We start from the raw sequence: 20,966 nt of genomic DNA, 5'->3' as shown, positions 1-20,966 counted from the left end.
CTTTAAGAACTGTGTTGGTTTATATAGGATGTTGTAGATACTGTTCCTCTCGTCCTGTGAAGCTTATACCCGAGTGTCAAACGCTCCTAAAGTTAGCTATGGCGAGGCCCGTGTCCACCACCTGGCTCTGTGTGACACTTGTTTCAGCTTGGCTCTGGATGACATATGCTCAGCCTTAGGACTGGAGGAGACGTGCTCAGCTTGACTCTGGATGACGTGGGTTGGGTGTGCCTCCTATCCAGGGCGGAAGACAGTGGGTGGGGACCCCAGCGTGTGCGTCACGGCCGGATGACCTCCTCACCAAGAACCTCTTTCTCCTCCTGCAGTAGTTGGTCCAAATCGAGGTCTCCATCTCTACTCTCGCATCTCTAAGTATGGCGGCGGGAAAGTCGGAGGGGTCACCTCACCCAGATATCATCATCTATATCACCATTACCAAAAACTTCCGGCACAGTTACCTCATAACGTCAACTTTGTATCTCCCAAGACGGCATCGCAGGTCAGTCATTGGTGGCCGTAGGGAAGGGCAAGTCGGGCAACTGCCCAGGGCCCCACAGTGTATGGCTTCCCCCCTAATTTTTTTTTTTTTGCGTTCTTTGTATCTGCTGTATCAATATCTATCATCTGTATCAATATCTATCAATCGTATTACTGTTTTAAGATACTTTCATCACAGTTTCACAGTCAGGGGAGAGTAAAACTGAAATCTAAAATGCTCGAATTTCCTATAGATCATCAGAGTTAAGGTCTAAGTGGCCCTAGTCGAATCTATTGATAAGGAACTGAAAATTACCTTGTGCCACCTCGGAGCAGGTAAGCAACAGCGAACAGTACCAGGATCTATGTCGCGACGGTATCTTGAAACAGAACACTCAACATGACCGACTATCCCGCCTGACTTAGAGAACAATTTATTCATGTAATTATGCCTTTGGGAAGAACATTTCCCATCACTCTCACGACCTTGTTCTTAAAGTATCAACATGGTGCGTCTTAACAGTTAAGGAGAACCTACACACAGCTATGTGAGCGTCGGACACGAGGCCAGGGGTGGATGGTCCCCTCCGAGCATCCAGCCTCAACATACTATATTCCTCCTCATTACAACAGAACAGTACTGGTGGCACTTACCTTCCATGGACTCAGCATGAACCAGTGGCTGTCTGCTGCCGGACGACTGCTGCCTGTTGTGGTGGGTGTGGTGGACGTGGTTGTGGCCATGGTTATGGTAGGCGTGGTTATGTTGGGTATAGTGGGGGTGGTCGCCTGGTACAGACGGAGGGTGACCTGGTGACGAAGCGTCGTGGCCAGGGTAGTGCTGAGGCGGGAGGGGCGGGCGTGGAAGGGGAGGCTGGAGGTGGTGAGAGTGGGAGTGGCTCATACCGTCCCCCTGGTGCTGGTCGTGGTTATGGTTCCACGGACCACCACCACCACCGCTACTCCAGCGGCTCATCTCGTCCTCTGTCTGGTTCTGTTCGTCTTTGGTTGTCTTCTTACTCTTGTCCCTGTCTGACCTCAGGGTGCCGTTGTGACGGCGGCTCAGAGTGTCATATCTGTCCTCTTTACCGTCCTGTTGGCTTGTGTCTGACCCAGCTCCGCTGGCAGCAGTGCTGAAGGTCACCTGCTGAGTGCTACTGCTGCTGCGCCTGCTACTGCCACTGCTGACACCCTCGGGCAACTGGAGGCTGGATTTTCCGCTGCCCTGGCGATCACCGATCGTCGAGATTTCGGTTTGGCTGCCTCTGGTGGAGGTGCTCACAGGTGCTCTGGATACGTACGAGGAACTGCCGCGTCTGTCGAAGGTATTTGGGGCTGAGACGTTTTTTCCCCTCGTCGTTGTGACCGCTCAAGCCGGAGAGGTTGTTGCGACTGTCGCTGTTGTAGTTGGTTAAGATACTGCTACGGCTGCCACCACTGTACTTGCTGGAGTTAGTGAGGATGCCCTTAGTGGCCGAGGTCCTGCTGGGGTGTGACTCAGAGTTGAAGGACCGCCGGCAGCTGCTGCTGTAGACGTCGCTGGTGGTGAAGTAGTCCTTGTTGCTGGAACGCTTGAGGCTGTTGCCCCGCGAGGAGTAGTCTGAGAGTCTGGCGCTGTAGCCGTTGCTGAGGGCCGAGTTATCAAAGCTACGTGGTTCCCTGTCGTCGTAGTCCTCAGATGCGGCTGAGTAGCCCCTCAAGCTCCTGTACCCTGACGCAGGTGTACTATAGTCACCCCTGCTGGTGGTAGAGTACCCCCGACTCTGCTGTTGCTGCTGGGACCTGCTGCTCCCGCCGTTGCTGAGACGATCCCCGCTCCGCTTGTTGACGCTCCTGTAAAGGGCGTCGCCGGGGGTGCTACGCGACTGGTGGTGGCGAGAATAGTCGTGGCGCTTGAGGGAGTCCCTGACGTAGGTGGCAGACCTGTGGGTGTCCCCCAGGGACGACCGGTGTCCCCCTGTGGTGGCACTGACGCTGTGGACACTACGGGTGGGCGAGGAGGCCGGCGCTAGACTGTGTGAACTGGACCACTTGCCGGAGGAGAGGCGTGGGGCAGCGGGGGGACTGAAGCCATAGACCTTCTCCTCCCGCCTGTCCACCCTCCCGTCGTCCGTGACGTCTACGTCATCACCACCGTCGTGGTACACCGCCACTCCCGCTACGTCACTGACGCTATAGATGCCGCCCCTCAGGTGGCCAGGGTCCTCGTAGAGGCCCCAGTCAGTCCGCATCCTACCGGCTGTTTTGTAGGATGCTCTCTCCCTCCCAACATAGGCCCTCCTATGTTCCTCTGGACTGTATCTACCGGTGCCTCGCATCCACCCAGCCACAGGGGCGGCCCCTCACCGCCTGCTGCTGCTGTTCTCCTTCACATGACACTCGATGCTTCTGCTCTCAGTTAAGGCAAAGTCCTGCCGTGTGTGCTTAGCTCCTGCGCTGCACCACCTGCAAAGAATAGGAGACACGTATAGTTCATAGTACCTATGTATCTCTCGCATGATGCTGCTACTACTACTACTACTACAAGTGATAGCAGTGGTAGTTGTGGTGGAAGTGAAGGCAACAGTAAAATGGTTGAAGTATATATTCAACAAACCACACACACACACACACACACACACACACACTAACCCGCACCATACACTCAGTATCCGTCCACAGTTAATCACTCTGCTGTTCGACCTCTTCTTTTCCCCCCCTAACCCTAGTAGTGGTAGAAGGAGTCATGGTGGTCGTTACTGTCACCACTGGACATGATAAGGGGTCAGAAATTACTGGTCGCACGGCTAGAGGCAGATAGTGGGGTCACGCTGCAGGACTGAGAGTAAGTAACCTGGTTTCGAACCAGGAGCAAGTGGAGAGCACTATAGTGGTGTATACTTTGTGTCCATCTAGGCGATATGACCATAAGACTCCCAGCATTTACGTAGCCAGACCTTATGAAGGTCAGACGCAATGACGGCCTCAAAAATCACGTACATACATTATGGCGCGGGACTCTGAACATTACCAGCTCTCCTTACCTTCACACGTAAAATATACAACTTTCAAAATAACTGACATAATAAAACTTTATGTATTCCCTCATAAGATATATTCACGTGATGTTATAGTTATTTCACAAGTCGAACGCGAAGGAACTGGACGTCGTTAGCTGAGCGGGTCTCTGAAGGTAAGGAAGAGGTCTCCAAGTTTTGCGAATTTAATACCCCATAAAAATGTGCATGTCTCCACTTTATCCATCAGTATAAATGGGAACAAAGTCTTCCCAGATCCTTCCCAGGTCTTCCCCAAATCCTTCTCAGGTCCTCCAATATATCTATCGTAGTTTGTCCTCATTAAAGACAGTAAGATATACGGCTCTTCTTCAAAACCTCCCATGCACTTAGGACGTAAACAAAGTCGGCCCGCAGTTGGCCAGGACACCTGCATGATCCTCACACGGTACAAAACGTTCCCCTGGAAAGTCTACCAAAGTCAGCGGGGTCGTCAAGGAGCCAGAGAGCCAAGTTCAGCGGTAGGGAAGGAGTAAAGGTCAGCACTGAGGAGAAAGAGTATGGAAGCTGTTAGAAAAAAAAAAAAGTATGGCTTTACTGTGAATAATGAAATAGATGAGAGCGGCGTAAAGCGGCTCTAGCAATGATGAGAGAGAGAGAGAGAGAGAGAGAGAGAGAGAGAGAGAGAGAGAGAGAGAGAGAGAGAGAGAGAGAGAGAGAGAGAGAGAGAGGAGGGGGTATGCCGGTGACTCCTGAGCGAGTGAGAGCAGCCATAGGTTAGCTAAGAGAGAAAGACGAACAAAGGCGACGCCATTTCCCCGCCACCGACAGAGCTCTTCCTCAAAACTCTAGACTCAGAGACAATTCACTGTCGAACATTTAGTTCATCGAGCGTTCAGAACTGGCTGACATGAACCTGAACATGCCCATGAGACCTGAAGACTCATGGGTATTGTTTACACAGGCTCGTGTCTTTGGAGTTCTGAACATTCGCTGAATTAAAGATGATTACTGAATTCTGTCTTTTCAGACACCCCACACAACAAGATGTATCAAAGTAACAACTTCACATTTCACACTCGGGTGCTACCACTACATCAGCGAGTGCAGATACAAAGAAGACACAGCAGACGACTCGAAATGCAGCCATGGACCATCGTGACCATGCAAGCAACAACAATAACACATATGTAAACATTGACATTACCCCGTTTTCCATTTCTTTAATGTCAGAGCTGTGTTTTTTCCTGAATGTTTCCAGCTTTTGTCTGTAGTCAGTTTAATAGCCCCTTTCTTATCATTATTATCATTCTTATCAATCATCATTACTATTATTTTATTACTTTTATTATCAGTAGTAACGTTAGTAGCAGTAACAGCAGTAGTACAGTATAGTAGGCTACCCATGATGATGTAAGTTAACTCTGCTCTTCAAATATTCGTAATAAGAAAAGTCTTCTCAATAGCACACTATAGCCAGGTATAGTCCCCAATAATATGTGGCTTGAGCGTCAAAGATATATTTCCAGAAGTATAGAAAATTGATAATCTTTATCGTTAAACTAGAGACGTAAAATCATTCAAGTCTCTCTAAATCTGCCGAGTTATTGAACCAACAATATGAGTCATGTGATATCTATACATTTTCCCTCGTGAAAATAAGAATATCAAAGTATTAAGAATGTGTGGTTAGTTTGTCTGCAAACTAGTTAAGATGAAGTAGTGTTATTTCTAAACCTAATTTCAAACACTGGACAAGAAATTGTTAAAATTTGCATCAGGATATTTCTACGCAGATATTCAAAAGCGATCTTAAATAAAAGTCATATCCATATTACCATGCAACAGTTCTAAGTGAAAGGCTATATACACCTGACCCAGAGTATACACACGAGAATTAGGTCAAAACGACAATAGAAATATAAAGATAGAAAAAGACTGAAAACAAGATAGAAAAATATATTCATCGCTAAAAAAAAAATTTTGTGTAAAAAAAAAAGTAAAACATCTCTTGTACTGTTGACATTTGCTGCTTCCAACGTTTTTTGAGGAATTAGAAAAAAACTGGCGATGATATGTTTGCGTGTCATGAAGCATGGGGGAAAACTAACCCACTTTATACATTCGTAATGGGGCAATTTTTCTTGATGAAAAACCTATAAGCCTGCAGGTTCTGTCCACACCAGTATGTTTGCCGCTTCATAACATTTCAAAAAAGATTTTGCGCGGACGGTCAAGCAAATTCAAGATAATATATCAGGGTTGCAATTCGTCATGTAATGATTTAGCGTTTGTGTTGATTTCATGAGAACGCCATCTGCTGGTAATACCAGAGGATGAGTGTGCTATAAAGTCACTCAAGAGCGACATTAAGGTCGACTGGGGCGCAGAGTACAATGGTGACAGGAACGTAATGACGAGGAGGGCGTGGCTTGGGAGATGACTAGTTATGGTTGGAAGAGGAACGCAACGGGGCGCGGGAGAGAGAGAGAGAGAGAGAGAGAGAGAGAGAGAGAGAGAGAGAGAGAGAGAGAGAGAGAGAGAGAGAGAGGCTATTTTCTCTCGCTGAAGGAGCAGCAATTTCCCGTGCATATCGTTGTGTACACAGACACACACACAGACACACACACACACACACACACACACACAAGCCCACGCACGTGCAATATCTTTTTACAGCGTCGTCAAAATATACTACACAAGATACGTTTTAATGGTGTGAGAGCGTGAGAACTGCAGGCAATTTGGCCAAGTGCATTGCCTGAGGGCGAGGTAGTCATACAGTACACAACGTCAGGTATGGGAGGCGGAGGGCAAACACAGAACACGACACTGCTTGATCAAACCTTAGAAATGGAAAATTAGATAACGTTAGGCTACGTAGTGCGAGCATGAAGGAACCTAATAATAACACAAAATTGTTGGGAAGCCACAAGGCTTGTGTTGGTGGATAGATTTTCAACTATGCAATGTTCGATAACAAACATTCTGCCTGACCTCTGGTGGCAGTTTATCATATACTCGTATAGCAAACATCATGGAGGTCACGGTGAGGTTACATCTGGGTAAGTGAGGTTAGTTCTGGTCGGGGGAGGGAGGGTACACTAACTCCCTTCTTAGTTGAATACATAACGTAAACAAGGAAGGAGGCACAGAGCGCGCGCGAGCGCACGCAGGCTTCCACTGAGCGTCAAGGTGCTTTCCTTCCCAGCCAATCAGCTTTAAGTGTGGATCTGGAATAACATTCATGTCCTCCGTCAAACATTTTCCGGCGGGAATTAAATAAGATGTTTTAAAAGATTCAGTCGTTGTGGAATGACGCGTCGCGCGAGACCTTTAGCCAAACGGAGCTCTCCCTAGAGCGGGGCAAGACGGCGCTAACCCACACCAGCCCCACTAATACGTAATTAAAGCGTAAATTAATCAAGATTAATTAGTTAATCGGTCTTATGGCTAAGACTGTTGCCAGTTTGCACAAAACTCCAGGTTTCTCTTCGAGAATCGTAACTTGATGTACATATACATGACAACTATGAGTATGTACACCAACTGTTCTCATCACTAGCATTACCATCTCCTCATCCATCCATTCTACCCCAGTGTCAATCATCGTCTCCCGGGGTCCACACCAGGAGAGTCACCAGTCCCGCGGCGAGCACCAGGCACCACACACCCGTCCTCATCATCCTCACAGTGAGCATGGGTAAATCCGTGGTGAGGGCCATGACTCGACCCCCACTACTTCTCAGACCCACGATTTCACGACGTTCCCGATGATGGAGCGGTCGCGTCGGACCCTCGTCTACCAGAGGCGGAGCCCCGCCTTTCCCTGCTCCTTCACGGCCTCCTGACGATTTGTTGGGACCTAAAGATGCGTCCCAATGCAGGAGTTATCTGTGGTGTTTTTCAGAGACGCCGGAGGCTACCTGACCGTCCCTGCTGCGATTCTGGAGACGTCTTTGATTACACGACTGTAATTTCTCTGTCGCTCCAGAATGTATATCTCCATTTTCTGCACACAAACCAACGGTAGACAATATATTAGATCTGCTTCTTCAGGCACTGAAAATATATCTCACGAAGTCTATGGTCGAAAGAAGGGGACGAGTTTCAGATAATCCTTCGATTTCACTCAGTTATAACTGAACATTCTTTCGTTCTTGCTCATTCATTCTCATTAGGTTATCACGAAACACACGTATTTCTCAGGACAGTGCTTTTGAAATGAGCCTCTCCAGTGAATACAGACACGATGCTTCACTGATGAGTACACTGTATTCACTGCAGCTTCAGTGACTTTAATAATACAATCACAGTCACAGTAAAAGTTAAACTTGGGGACAGAGTAGCGCTGTGATGGGTCTCAGCACAGCATCAGATCCTAGCCTGTGGGCCGGGATGACCTAATTCCTCTCTCTCTCTCTCTCTCTCTCTCTCTCTCTCTCTCTCTCTCTCTCTCTCTCTCTCCCCCACGTCATAACATGACCTAGTTTTCTCTCCCTACTCCCTCAGGTCATAACATGACCTAGTTTCCTTACCCCCTCCCCCCGCACCTACATTAACACGCAGGTCAACATTTCTGAATTTTTCACACAACTCTGCCGTGCTATGATGCTGCGGGGGTAATAATGGCTTTTGTCGACCATAACAATCTCAACCACTGATTAATCACACTGACCCCTGAGCACGACGGCATGACCTCTGAGTACGAAGACACGACTAGTGAGTGCGAGGTTCTGACGCGCAAGAATCAAGTTAAAGTCCAGGCCATCATACGTAAAGGTCGTACCGTCGTGCTCAAGGGTCGTACCGTCGTGCTCGATCGGTCGTACCGTCGTGCTCGAGGGTCGTACCGTCGTGCTCAAGGGTCGCACCGTCGTGCTCAATGGTCATACCGTCGTGCTCAAGGGTCGTACCTTCGTGCTCGAGGGTCGTACCGTCGTGCTCGAGTTGTTAAATAAGATTATCATACACAGAGAAACCTCTGGCCCTAATGTTTAGATCGTGTACAGGAAGTCCCAGCGGAGACGGAGAGACGCACCATGACAGTGTTGATGAATCAGTGTGAGCTGGGACGCGTCCTGGTGACGGGCCAGGGGCGAGGAAAATGACCTGGGTCATGCCCTGGGGACTCAATAAGTTTGTGTGTCCCAAAGGGCACCAAGCATTAGGCATCTACGCACCAACGCTGCAGTCCCACAAATTCTCTTTTCTCGCGTACAATGAAACTATTTATTAATCAAACCATCTCTCTCTCTCTCTCTCTCTCTCTCTCTCTCTCTCTCTCTCTCTCTCTCTCTCTCTATCTATCTATCTATATATATATATATATATATATATATATATATATATATATATATATATATATATATATATATATATATATATATATATGGTGTTACCGAACTCCGCCTGCAAGTGGTCAAGCAGCGAATGAAGTCACCTTGGGCGAGGCTGTATCACCGTCAGTGGACGACGACAGGAAGTACAGTGTCGTTGAGGAACTTCTCACCACTCGAAAGGAGTCCATCATTTCCCTGCTACTTGATGTGGAGCCTCGAGGCCGCAGACGCCCCATTAAAGGGGACCTGGGCTGATATATGCGAGTATAATGATAATACAAAATGTCATCCCACTGGACCTGGTCTAACAGACTAACCTAACCCAGCTCATCCTAATTCATCATTGTCTCAAATACAAAATCGTAAACTAGTTTAGCTAAACTTTGCCAATGAGTAGGCCAAAGTGGTCACATATCCTCTCCAGGCTGGCGAAACCTTACTAAACCGGACCCAACCTAAACCTAAACCTTTGCTTCCCCGGCCTTCAGCCTCATCCTTACTTGGCCTGGAGTGACCCAGCAGCCCAGGGCGTGGTGGTGGTGGTGGTGGGAGCAGAGGCACACAGGTGGCGGTACTGCTGCTCCGACTAGATTATTCACAGGACCAGACAACGCAGTCCCGCTCTCAACCGCCACACTTCCGGGTAGAGAGAGAGAGAGAGAGAGAGAGAGAGAGAGAGAGAGAGAGAGAGAGAGAGAGAGAGAGAGAGAGAGAGAGAGAGAGAGAGAGAGAGAGAGTGCTGTGGTTGGCACCTCTCAACAATGAGATCCTCAGTGTGGATATTAAAGACAGTGATGACCCCCGGCCTCCGCCCGCTACTTCTGGAGGAGCACGGAGCCCCTCCACCCTTCAGGGGAAAGCGACGTATGTATTAAGCAAGCCTCCATCCACCCACCACCTTCTCCTCCTCCTCCTCCTCCTCTTCCAGCTGTAAATCTCGAAAGAAAACTTTATATTCCGTGTGCCGCCGGTGCACTCCCTCCTTGCCACGGCCCAGAAGAATGGTCGCTGGCCGACTCACTCGACTGTATCATCAATTTCACTGAGTGGGTTGAGCTCCCGACACACGAAGCCCTGATCCTCCTCCTCCTTCTCCTCAAACAACAGCTCCTCCGTTGTATGTTAAAATTATACGAAGTGGTTATCGTTCCGTGAGGCGCGATCAGGATTTTTCTTCTATCTTCCAAAATAACGTTTTGGTCTAGGTTAGGACAAGATTAGGTCAGGTTTTGGTCAGTTACTGACTAGTGCCATCGAGAACGACTGGGAAAAAATAAACCACCTCAGATTATACTATTTAGTCTTTTTTCCCTGATAGTGACCAACAAAGCGAGTGCAAATCATGCCCCAATCAAAGGCCATCTCAGGAGACAAAAATAAAGTGAGGGGAACAGACGACAGAAATTAATCACGGTTCCCTGGGTGTTTCTATACCTGACTCCCAGAGGTAAACACGGTATACGAGGAAGGAAAGAAAGACGAAGGGAGAGAATTCCAAGGCTTAGCTGTACATAACGGTCAATTCTCGATGTGCCAATCTCTACAGAGAAACTGTGGGAAGCCCTCGCGTCCAGTCCTTGGAACACACACAGAAAGCTCACGATAACTGTGACGAAAATGATACCTATAAAATAGATACAGAGAGAGAGAGAGAGAGAGAGAGAGAGAGAGAGAGAGAGAGAGAGAGAGAGAGAGAGAGAGAGAGAGAGAGAGGAGAGCAATATCGCGGAGTATAGGAAGGCAAGGCTCAAGAGACGTGATGCCGTGAGGACTAATGAGACGGAAGGTTCTTGATTCCAATGTGGTCAACAAAGAGTTGGAGGAGGAGCCTCCCGCCGCCGGACGTGTAAGTAGCAGTACTCTACATTAGGGTGTATCCCCCCCAACCCTGTAGACATGTATCTACGTACACGAGACTCAGTTAACTAAACATACACCGTTGCCACGTCGACCGTCAACGGAATACCACCGAATAGTTAAGATTTTCCTCCTCTGTACGAGTTGAAATATCGGGGGGGGAGGGGGGAGGGGGGTAGTAATTCCGGTGAATTATGCGAGCGAGGGAGGCGGGGCATTGAGGGGGATAATAGTTGAATCTCCGTGCCCGGGAAGTGGATGGAATATTGGAAATATTATATATAACCATAGTGCACGACGCGGAGGGTGGGAGGGAGGGAGGCTCTTGCCGAAATAACAACCACATCCAATTTTGTTCGCACGGGTTTTGTTGTTAACGGGTTACCACGCTGGAGTTGTGGCAGAAGGGAGGGCGTTGTTAAGAGGGGAAAGTTATAGCAAGACTGGATTTTGGGCACGGGGGGGGGGGGTTATTATGGTCGTCATAACAGCTGTGCTGCATTATGTAAGGAAGGGTTGTTATAAACGTAATAACATGTGCTGGGTGTTATACCAGGGAGAGTTGTTAACAGCAGAATAATAACCGTGTTAACTGTTGTTAGAGAATTATTAAAGGAAAACAATAACCATGTTAGATTCTGTGCTAAAGTAGGATTGTTATGGGAAACTAACGGCCAAATTGGGTTTGTGGGCGTGGGTGGGTCGTTACAAGCAGAGTCACAGCTGAGGTGGGTCCTGCGTGAGGAAAGAGGGAAGCTGTGAGTGTTGTTGTGAACCGTAAGTCGCTCTGCATTTTTGCCTCCCATTAGAAGGTGAAGTAGAGCCCGGGAAATGGTTAGGGCCCTCATGCTGAGAGGGGGAGGGAGGGAGGCAAGGGAGATGAGAGGGAGAAAATGAGGACGGAGGAAGGGGGGAGGAGGAAGAGGAGGAGGAGGAGGAGGAGGAGGAGTGCTCTGAGAGAGAGAGAGAGAGAGAGAGAGAGAGAGAGAGAGAGAGAGAGAGAGAGAGAGAGAGAGAGAGAGAGAGAGAGAGAGAGAGAGAGAGCCACACTTGCATCATGATACCGGGATATTCTGGCAACATTCTTCCTGGCCCAGTGTGTGGAGTATGCTGCCATTAGAGTCAGCTCAGCGAGCCGGCCGCTGGGTTAACGGTGTCTTTACCTTACCTCAACCAGCCTGGGTAAACCATGCTTACCCATGAGAGGCGACGAATACTTGCCCAAAAGAGAAGTGGGCGATCCTACTCGACCTGAGGATAGAGGTACGATCCTCGGGTATGACGACCCTTGTACACGACGGTGCGACCCTTGAACACAACGGTATGACCCTTGAACACGACGTTACGACCCTTGAACACGACGGTACGACCCTTGAACACGACACTACGATCCTTGGAGTTAAAGGTCTGGCTTTCCACCCGACCCTTAAGGGAAATGACAAATCCTTGGTTGTGTCAGTGGCCGAGCTTGCACTCTGGCAAAGTAGGGGAGCCAGGCAGACCCGGCTCAAGGTAGATGAGGGGAGACACAGATAGACAGAGCTCACAGAGCTGCCCTGAGACCATTTCACTGCCAGTTACTTGGATTCAGCAGGAACCGTCAGCTCACTCAATTGAGGTACTACATCCCACGGTACAAAGGAGTTAGAGTGCTACACCCATGGTGCAGTGAGTAAAGGTACTGTACTTCACGGTACCAACACACTCTAACACACTCACCAACACGTACCTACACCATCAACCTTCCTCTGCTGGATCAACTCAATAGAAAAAGCAACAATATTTACAACAGCTCCGCTTAAAGATGAAGTGTCGGCCATCTCCTGCCCGGGGTCACGGCTCATGTCCACCACAAGTACTGGCCATCTCCTGCCCTACACTCATGTCGACTCCAGTGTGTTAGTGTGAGTGGGTGTACTCCAGTGTGTTAGTGTGAGTGGGTGTACTCCAGTGTTTGTAGCCACTGATATACATAGTTAAGTGTGTCAGTACTTCTCCCTCAGTGTGTCTCTATATAGGATGTATGTATTGTGTGTCTGCGTATACCTATTTGTACTGTACAGGGAGGGAGTTTTACATTAGTGGGGTTCCGACTCCTGAACATTCCCTACCATCACACGGCTTCTTACATTTATGCGCGTAATTACCCAAATGTAAGTTTGTGGAGGGTTGTAAGCTAGTATGGCACCATATCTTTACCTTTTCATTGCTATCATAAAAGTTTCTCACTTCATCGGTTACCGTTCCGTTGTGCTCGTTCATTATTCTCTTGCTATGTAGATTTCATTATTTTCTCACATCCGAATTTTCCTTATAGTTTCCGACGTGACCTGAAGTTGGGCGACTCTTTCCAGTTTTTAATATAATTGTTCGTCTTCCACATCAGTTGGCTCAGTGAGGGGGTCACAAGTGGTGACGTCCCTTGTGTCTTATTGATGCGGGAAGGACCAGGGTTACAGTATCATCCCTGTGGCTCTGCCCCACAGGACGTGCTGTTCTGTGAGGCGTCGCTGATCTCCCTCCTCGATATCTGTGCGTCTTTATAAATAAAGAGACCAGACTGGTGATGCATATTCTAATTTGGGGGAAACACATGTAAAACGCATATTTCTTTTTGACTCTCTGACCGTTGTATGAAGGCTATTTTGACAGAGACCAGTAATTTGGCTCCATGACCATCCTCCTAAAGTGGATTCCGGCGACAGACCGTGCGTTATGTCGCTCCACAATCAGTTGCTGTGATACACTCTGCACCAGGTGGTAATAACAGTCAGACCACGTTCCACTGTGTCGCATCTTCATTCTTCTGCAGTTATTTGGTGACGATTGTGTTTCCCGCGTCCGGTCAGTGCTCGAGCCTTTCCATGTCTCTCTGGAGACTCACAATCTCCGACACGTCTTATCTTACTCGTGTATTTATCATCACTAGTAAAAAAGTATTCATGTTTGCTTCGAGTTTCTCTGGTAACTTTTATATCCGGAAAAGGAATAATATAGGCCCCATGACGTAGCCCTGCGCAACACCATCGACACTATCACCCTGGTGGAAAAAGGCATCCATGATGTGCTTCCTCTGTTCCTTACTCATCAGGTACATATTGATCTTTCGAGGAATATTCGTTTTACTTCTTTTATTAACAATCTTATATAAAAGACAGTGACAGATGACATCTGACAGTCTGAAACTGTACAGCTCATGTTCTCACTACTTTTTTCCCTCCAAGCTGGTGTTTGTACCAAGAAAATCTGGAACATTTGACCTGTTCCCTGTGAACCTATTCTGCATTCTACTGGGGCGATTTTATCATTATCGTGATCGATCTTTCCAATTTTCAGATGGCTGTTCTCGGAGATACAGTCCCGCACCTCAGCACATCTCTATCTCCTCTTTCTGAAATGGTTAAATCATTTGCTCTTTTCACTTACTTGACACCGATTTCTCGTTCGTTGTGTAGGTCTTAAACATCTCAAGTTGTGTGTCAAGTGTCTTCATACAGTCGTTGAGGACATAATGTGAGACACCATTAGGGTCGTTACACCTTGTACAGATCTCTCTCCCTCGGTAGCCAGCCTCTCTCTCTCTCTCTCTCTCTCTCTCTCTCTCTCTCTCTCTCTCTCTCTCTCTCTCTCTCTCTCTCTCTCTCTCTTCCAACAAAGCTTTTCCTGGTCACAATTTCATCCCAGTCTGGCAACACTGGTTGGCGTGGCTTACATAGCATTTAGCTCCTCACATCCGTCCGTCCCTCTGCTGCAACAAGCCTTTCCTTTTGGGTCCTTCAGTCATTTGTTCCTTAACTGAGGATTTCCTCCTGATGAATCTATGCAACCACTTTCACCATCTCATTAACCCTCTCTACAACACTTCCTCATTTCTTATTCTCCTGTCCTCATTCTTTGTTCTCATATTACAAATGTTTCTGTAATAGCTGTAACATCTAAACCATCACTAAAGCATTACGAATCTTGACTTTCCCTTCGTCTTGTTACATCTTCTGCCGAACCCCCATTACCTCTCCCGTCTCTCCTCCCTCCATCTTCCTACCACGGCGCCCATCTACTTACTCCCTCACTGTAGAGCTCACAGACTCCCTCGTAATGCTCCTCTACACTCCAAGTGCGGAGGACCGTACCCCAGTTTATAGTTTCTAAAGGAGTCAACTCTACATAATTTTCTACCTTGTATCCCCGTAAAGACATAGGGATTCCTCTGTTGTGTGTGTGTGTGTGTGTGTGTGTGTGTGTGTGTGTGTGTGTGTGTGTGTGTGTGTGTATGTGTGGTGTTGGTGCTGAGGAGCCTCCGTGGTTGTGTTGTGGACAGACACCCCCCCCCCCCTCCCCAGGATAAAATCCCAGGTCTAATGCGCCTTATGGCCAGGATCAGCACCTGACCCAGTTCCCCCTCACATCCCACACACACACACACACACACACACACACACACACCTGCTTCCCTGGGTTCCAGCTTCCACCGCAACCCCATCCTACAAGCGCCAGTAACTTCTTCTTATATAACGTGGTCAGATTATGTGACACAGGACTTATATCTCTGGCATGATAATTTCGAGGAATTATGTCAATTAGTAATTCCAGTTTACGGGGTGTGAAGAAACTGGGTCGGCTTCCGTCCATCATGGGGGGCATATAGATGGCTTTTGTATCATATATTGGTCATGAGTTGTAAGACGCAACACTCCTGACTAAAAGCCTTCAGCACGAGCAGTTCATGGTTGTAATGATGGCAGGACACAGTGCTCAAGCTTTCTCTCTGTGCAGCATCACAACCCCAGGCTTCTCTTAGCAGCATATGCTGTGCCTAAGTTGTCTCTCTGTGCAGCATTACACCCACAAGCTTTAATATATACAGCAAGTGCCATGCCTGCATTATCCCTCGGTGCAGCATATACACCCGTCTGACTACATTATACATCAGGCGTTGTGCCTCGCTTGTCTCTATCAATAGATAGATCACCCAGACAGTGTAGCTCAAGTCCCAGTACAACCTACGTGATCTCTCTGTATAAGAGAAACGAATGATAGCGAAGAAAATAAACAAAGTACATATGAACTATCACCATGAAACTAAGCTAGTGTCACCATCACAAACAATATATATCACTGAACAGTAAAAAAAAAAGTTCAGAGATCCAGATGGTCAGTCTATCATCAGTCGTACTGAAGGATTTGCTCTCCACAACCGTGTCCAGCACATGTTACCATATTTAAACGCTGTGTGAACGACCACATCCCCGGCGTATGTGATAAACTGCCACCATTATATCCTCATGCCAAAGGAAAATTTTTTCAAAAGAACGCAATGATTTCTGTCCCATCTCTTTAGAATCAGATCCATTCAAGACCCAGGAGAGGAGAATACAAGATCATTTGTGCAGAGAATCTTTCATCATACCAGACAGATTCCAATTATCTTACCTGAAGAAACATTCTTTGAAGGATGCCACATTATCATTGACCGTCTTAATATATGATGAAACAACAGCAAGATTCATATGACAAAACTCTTGACTTCTGCTTCCAATATATATATATATATATATATATATATATATATATATATATATATATATATATATATATATATATATATATATATATATATAAAATTTATCCCCGTAGGGCAATATATTCTAACAACATAAATTCGTTGGTGCGACGCACCATGTTGCTAACATTATATGTCTGCCGTTGAGACAGTAAATTATGGTATCGTGAGGTGGTCAGGTTATTGGATAACTTCGTAAACACGGCTTGATGCGCGGGTGGCGGAGAAGAGGCTCAATGGTTCCAGCGGGAAGCTACGGGACTCTAGCCCTGACTCCGGTACTCTGTGATGTACTACGTTAAATCTGGATGACGTACTCAGCACACACTTACCTGAAGCAATGAGTCTCTAGCGTGTCACGCATCCCGAATTGATTCAATCTCTTAGGCACCACGTTATGACCGTATGACCTGGCCTTTGATATTATCCTTAAATGGTATGATCAAAGACAAGCAGGCTCAGGTCAAAGACCAGAATATTATACCCAAGTGTCGTCCCATCGAGCTCTTGGGTCGTATCGTCGTACTTAAGTGATGTAAAAGACAGTTCAAAACACGACAAAACCCTCCTCGTTTCCAGTGACCATATGTGGAAACCTTAAGTTCCCCCTCACTCATTACATCCATCAGATGTATTGAATTAATATAAATCGTGAGGAGAATCCCAAGATGACGTCTTCTTTCCCAAACAAAATAATTAAGGAATAGATGATTTGCTGGAAGTGGCCTGGATATTACCAAGATGGTCCTCAGCTGCACTGAAACTCAAGACCAGTTTTGATGGTGAATTCAGAACATCTGAGCCTTTCAAAGCCCAGCAGAATTATACATACCAGAAAGATTTACCCAGTGTAGGGTAACCTTACATAGCTGAAGGCAACATTAACCTAAATACGAATGTCTCAGATAACCTAACCTATCTCAAGCCTACCCTAATATTTGCTAAGTTAATATAACCTACCTATCTCATGACTAATCTAATATTGGTTAACTTTCCATAACTTATCTCAAACTTACGTAACACTTGCTAACTCTGGATAACCAAACCTATCTGAAGATTAAACAACCATTGTGCTAACCTTAACCCATCCTATATCACGATTAACCAAACACCCGCTAGCTTTAGACCAGATAACCTGGTGCATCTAACAACGCAGTCTGATCCGAATGATCCTAACGTAGCCTGAGTTATTCTAATCTAAGCTGAACAAGCCCAGTTCCACGAAGATAACCTCAGCCAAACCAACTTCACCGGATCTAATTAGCCATGCCATTACAGCTTCTTCTCCTGTGAGATGGAGGTTGTAGGAATAATGGACACGCTATATATTTCATGGTCGTCGGACGGTCAACAATCAGAGTGGGTCTGCTGGTGGATGCAAGACATAGCAACATCTGGGGAAACAACGCTGATGAAACCTCGGTCCTTTATGCCCAGAAAATGGATGCCAGATATTCTCCATCGATATCCAATAAGCCGCCCAGGGGCTTAAAGCAGGGAGATTCATGCACAAACTTCCCTCAGTCTTCCTGTTGCTGCACATCTCTGTGGTCTTCCTCATTATGGGTACAGGGAGAAGCTGTTATCGTACTTTTGAGAGATGTTATTGTTCCTTGATGATTATGGACGTACTGATGGGATCCTTGTCGTACTCATGAGGCTGTTGCAGCTCTTGCTTTCTCTATCGTATTAAATACGTTGCTATTGTACTAACGGGGTTGTCATTATAATGAAGAGGATCTCATTGTAGTCAGACAGTTGTTACTACAATCAAGTGAAGCATATGGAGTAAATGGCATTTCTTCTCCTGTGCTTTGAAGGATTATGTTCCTAAAATTGTGTTCGTTTTTGCTCGTCTGTTTCCCTTCATTCTAATGACCAAAACCTTTCCTTCTCGAGAACATGCATTAGTTCGACCAGTCCAAAAGAAGAGAGACCCTCCTAATTATTTCCAGCAGAGTCATATTGATTTGATTCCTACCGTCTCCAGTCTTTGCATCTCCTCAGTTCCAATTTCCTTAAGCTTCTTTAAACTCCGTCTGTTTTTTGATGATCCGTATGGTTTTTGCATGACAAGATCCATCAGTGACTACAAATCCTTTTTGGTCGTCTTCTAGCAACTTTGAGGAAATTCCAATGTTGTGCTCGTTAACATCTCGAAAGCTTTTGACAGGGTGTGGCACTCGGGTCTGATTTCCAAGCTTCCCTCTCTTGGCTTTCCTACGTCACTCTGTTTCCAGATATCTAACGTTCTTTCTAGTAGTTCCACTCCTGTAACACCTTCGGAGTCTTGTCCTGTCTCCTGCGCTACCTTCTTTATATCAAAGGTTTCCCTTGGAGTAACCAGGTGCACTCAGACGCTGATGACTCAATAATGCATTCCTTCACATTCTTTTCAAATGTCCTCCATCTTCTCTAGCTCAATCTATGTCTCGTCTCGTCGCAACTATCTGTACATACACCGAACTGGAAAGGATTTTCCATTGGAAAGACATGACTTATAAAGTTTATGGCCTCTAAAACCAAGTCTCTTCCAATTTCTCTTTCTAAAATTCCCAACAACTTTCCTATCTCTTTTGATGGCTCCATTATTTTACAACACAACCCAATAAATACTACTGGCATCACCTTAACATCTAATCTAACCTGGAAACCTTACATTACTGTCTCTATGAAACTAGGAGATCTGCTCGTATTTATTTTCTGAACAGTCGCTTTAACGATACCAGTAAATGATTCATCCTTATGTTCACCATTGCTCATACATCTGGTGAGGTTCTAGCTCTACCTCCTCACTTGACAGAGTCGAGTTTAAATCAAGCCGATTGATGATCTCTCCTAACTGACCTCAAAACTTGACTTACACCGTAATGTTGGTTCTTTTTTTTTCCTTAGTTCTACAGCGAGTCCTTGTGTTCCTGCTTGCAAGAACTGGTTGCTTGTGCGCCTCCGTCATGTGCTTGATCATCTAATGCCAGGCAAACCGCTAGGTCACACGAGTAATGTGTGTCCGTTAAGAATTCATGAGTGAGCAGTTGTGATGCCCGTTTATTTCCCTACAACTTAAAGTTTTTTGTAAATTTTACTCTCCTCACGTTCCTCCTGACGGCCCATTTCATAAAGCGGTTTTTACCAATTCCTCAGAAACTTTAGAATTCTTTTTCTCCTCTTCTTATTCCCTCATCTCTCGAGACCCTTTCTAATGTGTTGTTTGGATGGGGACTTTAGTATACGACTGGTTCTGTCGACGCACAGAGGGAAAGAATTCGAAGGGTTATGATCATCGTACTCCAGGTGGTTTATCGTACGCAAGTGGTTCTTATTGTACCCAGGGGATCATACTATAACATTCAGGGGGTTATGATCGTACTCAAGGGATTTCTAACGTATTCAAGTGGTACTTGTTGTATCCAAGGGATAATGGGTTATGATCGTACTGAAGGGGTTGTTATAGTACCAGGAAAAATACTTCTCTACTTGCGGGCTTTCTATAATACTCGAACAATCCCATCGCACTAGTCTTTCTATTCATCAATTATAATACAATGTAATTTGTCTTAATAATATAATCTATATAAAGAAACAGCCTCACGCGGATGAAAAGTATAATCAAAACATTTTCAGTGCGATCGCTGGCAGAGATGTGAATATTCCTGTAAGGGACGCTGACATTAAAAAATGTCACTGATAAAAAATGAGATGCCCTTCACACTGCTACGCTCCACCCCACAACAACGCTCTCCTGCACACATGTCCTTCTATACCCGAGAATTTTGGGAGGTATTTTTAGAAGTCTGAAAATTACTTTCTCTAACCCTCCTCAATCTCTTCCTGCCCGAACTCCTTTCACCTTCCAACAACCCGGTGTAAAAGTCCTCTCATATGCAGATGACTTTACAATCACATCACAACACCCTGACACCACACAAGCAACGACAAACATGGAGAACGTGTCATGCAACCAGAGCACTGGCTCGACCAAAATAGAATATCTGTATACCCAGTGAAATCCACAGGTACCATCTTAAACCCTAGACAGACATGAATCCAACCTATTCCCTACCATAACCTGTGATGGTCAACTACAACCGCTCACGAATATACAACCACGTTACTTGTCACATACGACGAACACACACAACATTCTCTCCCCACACAGCTAACATCAACATCAAGGCCATAAGCAAATCAAACTGTTTCAAGTACGAGAGCTTTTGTAGCAAGTGTGTCCTTAACTATGACAGCTGTTGTAGGGAGTGTGTGTCCATACGTGCGACAGATGTTATACCAACTGTATCCTTAAGTATGACAGACGTCATAGCAACTGCTTCCATAAAGAGGATTCATATCGTAGCAAGTGTATCTTCAGTGTGACAGTTGCTCAAAAAAGAGTGTCCACAGTATGAGAGGTGGTGCAGCAAGTGTGTCCACAGTATGAGAGGTGGTGCAGCAAATGTGTCCACAGTATGAGAGGTGGTGCAGCAAGTGTGTCGACAGTATGAGAGGTGGTGCAGCAAGTGTGTCCACAGTATGAGAGGTGGTGCAGCAAGTGTGTCCACAGTATGAGAGGTGGTGCAGCAAGTGTGTCTTGAGTGTATGAGTGTAGCTGGAGAGTCTGTTGCTACGGTATAGTCTGTCATCACCATCACCATCCCTCCTCACTACGGGACGTCACGCGAGACGGTACAGCTAACGCCCCCGACACAAGCAGCAGCATACATCTCCCTCCTCTAT

At 46.4% G+C, this 20,966-nt stretch overlaps 1 protein-coding gene across 1 annotated transcript in view; it reads right to left on the bottom strand.

Moving 5' to 3' along the window:
- M6 (neuronal membrane glycoprotein M6) overlaps positions 1-20,966 on the bottom strand; it is a 170,821-nt gene that overhangs the window by 126,078 nt on the left and 23,777 nt on the right. Inside the window, 2 exon segments of the mRNA XM_071682323.1 lie at positions 1,132-1,823; positions 1,825-2,922. Coding sequence (XP_071538424.1) covers positions 1,132-1,823; positions 1,825-2,795 — 1,663 coding nt within the window. The 5' untranslated portion in view covers positions 2,796-2,922.

This window comes from Panulirus ornatus, chromosome 34 (genome assembly GCF_036320965.1).
Source record: "Panulirus ornatus isolate Po-2019 chromosome 34, ASM3632096v1, whole genome shotgun sequence".
NCBI lineage: Eukaryota > Metazoa > Arthropoda > Malacostraca > Decapoda > Palinuridae > Panulirus > Panulirus ornatus.
This window is presented reverse-complemented; position numbering and strand designations above follow the sequence as displayed.